Raw genomic sequence first — 6,880 nt, forward strand, 5'->3', positions numbered from 1 at the left:
ACACTTTACATTTAACAAATTCCACAGATGGACCTTTTCAAATGATAGATCTAAATATTCAATACGACATACTGGCCCCACACTATGGAATAGTTTAGACCTGGACACATATAATATACAATTTAATAATACTTTTAAAAGACAATATAAAAAGAAATTACTGAGCAATTATTGATTTCTCTTAACGTGGTTTTGTACTATTTGCTTATTTGATTATTTATCCGTTTGTTTATATTTTTTGTTTTGTTTTGTTTTTATCTTTTGTCCTGTTTTGTTTTACCTTGAAGTTTGTTTCAAGTTTGTTTAATTTAGTTTTTTTTTTTTGGTTTTAAATAAAATGATTATTCTTATCTCTATTTATTCTTTGGTACTTGTCGTATCCATACCATATACTGAATTTTATTTGTAACGATTGATATTTCTTGGGTATGTGCGTTTTAACAAGCCTTTTTATGGCTTTTTTGTGCATGCCCAATTTCCATTCATTATTTTGTTCACCTATATTTTTATAATTATGTGCCAACCAAAATTTTATCATCACCAATATTTTTTTGTATCAGTTATGTTCTGTTGATACCTTTGCTTTGTTTTATGTTATTTATTTTTTCTTTGTGTATATATACTTTTGTTCTCATTTTGTTCTTTTTAATGAATTTGGAAATAAATGCTGAATTGAATTGAATTGAATAGTTAATCATTATCTGGGGAAGTGAGTTTGGCTGTATCGTTAGATATGCTTTCTATCTCAACATGTTCAATGTCCTTGTTCGCATTGTTCTCAGGAGTCACCTTAGAGGAAGATTTGCAACGGATCACTGCGTATCCAATGCCACTTGCTATGGCGGCAGTTCCCGCCAAAGACACAATTAAAATTCCTGCTTTTGCACCAGGCGATAGTTCCTCAGGGGGACTTGTGAAATCTCCACCTTTAGATGTCGTCTCTTTGGGTTCTATGGTTGTCTTGTTAGCGCTTGGTTCGGGAGTTCCCGATAATGCTGTTGATGCATTTGAATGACTGGTTAGGGTGTCGGTTGTAGGGCCAAAAGGATCCTTGGTTGGAGCATCGGTTGTAGAGCCAGAAAGATCCTTGGTTGGAGCATCGGTTGTAGAGCCAGAAGGATCCTTGGTTGAAGCATCGGTTGAAGAGCCAGAAGGATCCTTGGTTGAAGCATCGGTTGTAGAGCCAGAAGGATCCTTGGTTGAAGCATCGGTTGTAGAGCCAGAAGGATCCTGGGTTGAAGCATCGGTTGTAGAGCCAGAAGGATCCTTGGTTGAAGCATCGGTTGAAGAGCCAGAAGGATCCTTGGTTGAAGCATCGGTTGAAGAGCCAGAAGGATCCTTGTTTGGAGCATCGGTTGTAGAGCCAGTAGGATCCTGGGTTGGAGCATCGGTTGTAGAGCCAGAATATCCCGTTTGGATGTGGGTTGATGAGGAATCTGTTGATTGACTTCTCGTCGTCTTTTTAATGTAAGCTGCTGATATTATCAGCATCGTGGCCAATCTGTATGTCAGACGGAACGGCATTCTAGATTTTGGGAAATAAAACACAGAGACATTAATAAGGACATCACTATTTCATGACAGGGAGTCTGTAGGTGATACTGCTCGAAAAAAGTAGCCTGCCCAATTGAATATTGTTTATTTTCTCATATCCATAATACGAAATTCCATTTGACTGTCCTTAGAAATGATAAATGCCTCTAAAGAAATCTCAATTTCCATATGCCATATAAATTACCAATTTGAATCGTCTTTGATGCAATTAGGTAATTGAAAAGTCTTATCTATGTTTGTAAAACTTTAATAGAAAACTGATTCAATTTTCCTGTCCAAGTTGATCGTGATCATAATATATTTGTAAAGTGATGACAACACACTAAAGAACAATTGGAATTAATCGCTTGAAAATGACGGCCGAGAGATCGGGCTTTTTAAACAATATTTGATAATATTCTTCTTTTTTTTCCAAAACTTGTTTCAATCGCATTGTTTTGATGTAAATTGACTATTCTCTTATTAATGTTATGAAGCCATCTTCTCAAATTGCTTTCTTCAATCTCACAGTCTGTTATGCAACAGCCATGCCAAACGATGGTCTGTCATTATAGTATTAGGATGTTCGCTTCGTGAAGCACGACGGATTCAAAAACACATTAAATGTAATGATAATGCCCGTCGAACGACAAGGGACAGCTGGGAGGTCTTTGTCTTTATTTCGGCATGACGAAAAATTGCAAATACTTTGTTTGACCAGACTCCAGGACGAAACTGCCGTTTTGATACACCAATTTCCGACAAGACTTCTTGGTTGTTAATGTTATGAATCGCATTTAACAACAATATATCGTGGATCGATAACCCCCCTTATCATCTTGAGCTCCTTTCACAATTGGTGGTGCGACTGCTTACAAACGTTGTGATTGTGTGTAACATATATTGTGATCAAATTAATGATCGCCAACGATCGGAAGAGCGATTGTGAAAGCCCCCTAGACATTAAAACGTATTATCTTATAGGATCGATCAATAAAAAAGCTATGATGACTTTTACATACAGTTTTGTAATATCGGAATTATAGAATTGTAGAATTTCAATTCATGTTTTTTTTTTTTTTTAAAGCTGCAATCAATTAGATGGTATGTCGTTGGTATTTTTTTTTGTCGGTCTGGAATCGGATTTAATCGGTTTTAGGCTTGCGCCAACATTGCTGAAATGAAAAATAGAGACACAATGGAAACCGAAGTCTGAATTGAGCTCTAAATGATTTCTCTTTGCATACCAGTAAGAATATATTAGACATGTATGATTTATATGTAAATTCCGTATGAAAATGTCAATTATCAATCTGTGTTATGGGACGTTGGTACTGAGTACAATAACTTTATTTTAAAGTATAAGATCTTGAAAATAATCATCTTTTACTTAGAACGCGGATAATGAAGTATATATTATATACGCACTATAAGAAATAGGGGTTCAAATTTGAACATTGGGGGTTGGCACAATAGCAGCACCCAAGGGGTGCTAATGAGTGCATTTATGCTCATTTTTGCACCTTTAAAGGTGTAGTATAGCTATATTAAAGGGATACTCCATCCTGAAAATATTTATCTCAATGAATAGAGTGAAATTCACAGAGCAAAATTCTGAAAAAATTGATCGAAATCGGATAACAAATAACGAAGTTATTGAATTTTAAAGATTTGCATTATTCCGGTGAAACAATTATAAGCATGTCTTTATGAATATTCATTAGGTGAGCTGATGATTTCATACCCCACTTGTTCTTTTGTATTTTATTATATGAAATAAGGTTTATTAAAAAAATTATGCTAAGAAATAAAATAATTGGATTGACAACTGATTAAGTGCATTAGTTATTTATTGCTGCAACTTATTTCATCATACAGGAGACACATAATATACACATGTATGAAAAAATTAAAAGTATGATTTCATGTAATAACATAAGAAAAGGGAAAGTGGGGATGTGACATCATCGGCCCACCTAATGAATATTCATGACGACGTGCATATAACTGTTTTAACGAAATATTGCTAAACTTTAAAATTCAATAACTTCGTTATTTGATATCCGAATTTGATGAAATTTGCAGCATTTTGCTCTGTGAATTTTACTCTATTTATTTAGATATGAATATTTTCAGCCCGGAGCATCCCTTTAAGCAACCTATTGGTTGCAGTGTTGAACCATGCAATAAATGTTCGAATTTGAACCTTTTTTAATGTTCGGTATTATGCACCTTAAGAGGCGAATAGTTGTTCCTTTTTACGAACGAATTAAACGAGCATTTCTGGGTGCAAAATAAAAGATTCAATTGTGCACCTTTTTCCACTAAGGGTGCAAGATTACACCCAAAAGATTGGTACAGGTGTTTTAGTTAGGGTTCAAAAAGAATTTTAGTGCGTAGTCATCCACATTTAGGCAGCATGCTAATCATTCAATCATGGGAAATTTACATAGTTATTAATTTTTCATGTTAATATATGCGCTGTCATTTCCTAGCTATTAAATGTATAGTTTTTCTATCTACTTTGCCCCTTTTCAGTCATTCTCAATTTTAGATTTACATTAAGAAGGCTCACAATTTTCTCCAATCTCAAATCGTATGTATTTATTTTCATATATGCACGCCGTCCAAGACCTTGAGAGTAATTACACACCCATAATACTCAGGTATACGCATATAGCAAATATAACTACTAACGATCATTATTTATGAATTAACATATTATTATCGACATGATGATAAATGAATGCAGAGAGATTATCATTTAACTGGGGAGCACTGAATTCTGACTGCTCCATATACATATTGTGAAAGCCATTTGTGATACTTTCGACAGAATATAGTGTTTGCTCAAGCATGGATCAAGGCTTTCAATAAAAGAAAACCAGCGGGGCAAAATACTGCTCCAAAAAAAATGTGTTAATTGGTACTTTAAGTCAAGTTTTCTTTTTCTTTTTAATGATGTATTTCGCTGTACTAGTCTAAAGCGTACCATTTACAAATGAATCTTCTATTCATTACATGTATTATCTTTTTATTGTCAGCTTTCCTTTTTTCCTAAAAAAAAATGAATTCGTTACTTATGACATTCGGTTTTGGGACAAGGACCAGTGAGAACATTTTCTTAAAATCAAGAATGGGTGGGGTAAAAAGTGTCTGATCTCAAACGGGTGGGGCAAGACCCCGCTGTTAATCTGCATTGGTGAGAACCCTGGTGTGAATACAAATTTATCTATTGTTATAGGCGTTGTCTCACAACTTGTCTGTTAGAAGTGACTTTTGAAAATCCATCCAGCAGAACCAAACCTAATTTTGAAATATCATTTGGACAAATTTATTTCCTATAAAGAAACCTTATTTTGAAGTCTTTATGTGTAGATGTAATTGTATATTATGAGTATAAAGTTGATGATGGGAGGTGGAAAAATAAATGAATTTATTATATTCTAATAGAAGGTTTTGAATTTTAAAAATACAAAAACAAAAGCATGAATGTTGAAAATTCTAAGAAAAATAAATAATTTCATGAATTTAGTTATGGCCTAATTTCAGTGATATAGGGAAAATTAATAGACTTGTAGAAAAAAGAAGAGAGAGAAACCGGAAAGGGAGAGAGAATGTTTGCATAGATAATTGTTTTAATTTTAAAATCATAAAATGCAATGCTTAAAACATGTCCAGCATCGGAACTCACCTTTTAATGATGTGTTATCTCCAAAATCTAAGAAGAAGCACTGCCTTGCAGGTGAGACGCATCCAGCAGAAAGTCAACCTCATCGATTAACTGCTGAAATCTTGAGTATTCAATGAAAATTATTCAACTTCTCCGATATCTAAGAGAAACGTTGATCAATCAAATTCATCCATTTAATCAGCTTTATTAACTATCAATGCTTGTCGACTGTTGACTTATGAAACACACAAATGAAATCATGTTCAGTTAATAATTATCTATGTTTGTCCTATCAGTATTTTCAAATACAGTATCAAGAGGTTTCAGAAGTGTACTGTAGTTTATGCTTATCTCAAACTATTGTTTGAGGAAAATCATTAACATGTGATAATGCTATTTTGATGACACTGACTAGAAATTCAAATTCACTTATAAGAAGATAATGTCTACGTCCCCAATAATCATCTGCTGATAAATCTGATGTATATGACAATAATTATAGCTAAATAATGAGGTTTTCATGTCTTGCCTTTGCCTTCGGTTGAAACCCCAATCATGTTAATAGTCTTGGCCTTGGTCTAATTTTTTGTACATTCTCTACGTTGACTACAGCACTGAGTGGTGGTAGTAGTAGTAATGGTGGTGGTGTTGATGGTGCTAGTGGTAGTAGTAGTAGTAGTAGTAGTAGTAGTATAAGTAGAAGTAGTAGTAGTAGTAGTAGTAGTAGTAGTAGTAGTAGTAGTAGTAGTAGTAGTAGTAGTAGAAGTAGTAGTAGTAGTAGCAGCAGCAGCAGCAGTAGTAGTAGTAGTAGTAGTAGTAGTAGTAGTAGTAGTAGAAATTGTAGTAGCAGAATGCCTGCGGTGGATTTTATTGCGATAAAACTATTAAAATACAATCTTGAATTCTTGAACCTTGAAGAAGTACTCTCCTAAAAAGCGTACACGATGTTTCTGGAGAGGGTTGTGCTGTGTCAGGTGCTGCCAGTCCGGGGGGGGGGGGCATATAATGCATAGTGGATATATGTGCCGCGGAGGGGACCCCCATTTTTACACTAAAATTTCCGTTCCAAGGCATAACATTTTTGTCCTATTGAGAAAAAGAACAAAGAAAGCCGCTCCAAAGCATAGCATTTTCTTCTTACCGTGAAAAAAAAGAAAGAAATCCGCTCCAAAGCTTCGCATATTTTCCGTTATGCCGTTCCGGCCGCATTAATCTGCTACAATGAGACGCAATTTTGGTGAATAGCGGCCGCAGAGCGCTGTTTGACTATCGCCTCTGCGCTAGCGCACCCGGCGCCCGTGCCGCCGGGCTAGCTGCATGCACGTATGCCCGTTCCATAGGGATGAATACGCACTCACGCGCAGGCGACCCGTTCAAATTAAGGACCTCCGTTTTCACAAACATTTGTAGTTCTGAAGCCCGTTCCGAGGACCCTCCTTTTTACAATAAGCCCGCTCCAAGGCCCCCGGTTTTTGTTTGTCTCGCCCGCGGCACATACCTACTATTTTTTTGGTCGAGTACCCCCCCCCCCCACCCCCCGGGCTGCAGTGCTTTAGGTGATGTGGTGATCCTGTGGTGGTATTCTTGGTGCACTATATACAGTGTGTTAGGTGCAGTGTGCGGATGGTGCGTATGTGTCCCTCTTACAGCATCTTAAGGGGAGGAGGAGGCAAC

At 35.9% G+C, this 6,880-nt stretch overlaps 1 protein-coding gene across 1 annotated transcript; it reads right to left on the reverse strand.

Annotated features, from left to right (window-relative positions):
* Positions 1–278: 278 nt before the first annotated feature.
* LOC135157708 (uncharacterized) lies at positions 279–6,434 on the reverse strand. The gene is made up of 3 exons (XM_064114377.1): positions 6,348–6,434; positions 5,228–5,366; positions 279–1,525 (listed from the first exon to the last, which is right to left on the reverse strand). Exon 3 carries the CDS (start codon positions 1,522–1,524, stop codon positions 691–693), a length of 834 nt encoding a protein of 277 aa, XP_063970447.1. The 5' UTR covers position 1,525; positions 5,228–5,366; positions 6,348–6,434; the 3' UTR covers positions 279–690.
* Positions 6,435–6,880: the final 446 nt, after the last annotated feature.

Source organism: Lytechinus pictus, unplaced genomic scaffold, assembly GCF_037042905.1.
Source record: "Lytechinus pictus isolate F3 Inbred unplaced genomic scaffold, Lp3.0 scaffold_19, whole genome shotgun sequence".
In the NCBI taxonomy this organism is placed as follows: domain Eukaryota; kingdom Metazoa; phylum Echinodermata; class Echinoidea; order Temnopleuroida; family Toxopneustidae; genus Lytechinus; species Lytechinus pictus.

What these genes read in the sequence shown, in the direction of transcription:
- LOC135157708 (XM_064114377.1), bottom strand. Translation starts at nt 1,524, where the DNA reads ATGCCGTTCCGTCTGACATACAGATTGGCCACGATGCTGATAATATCA.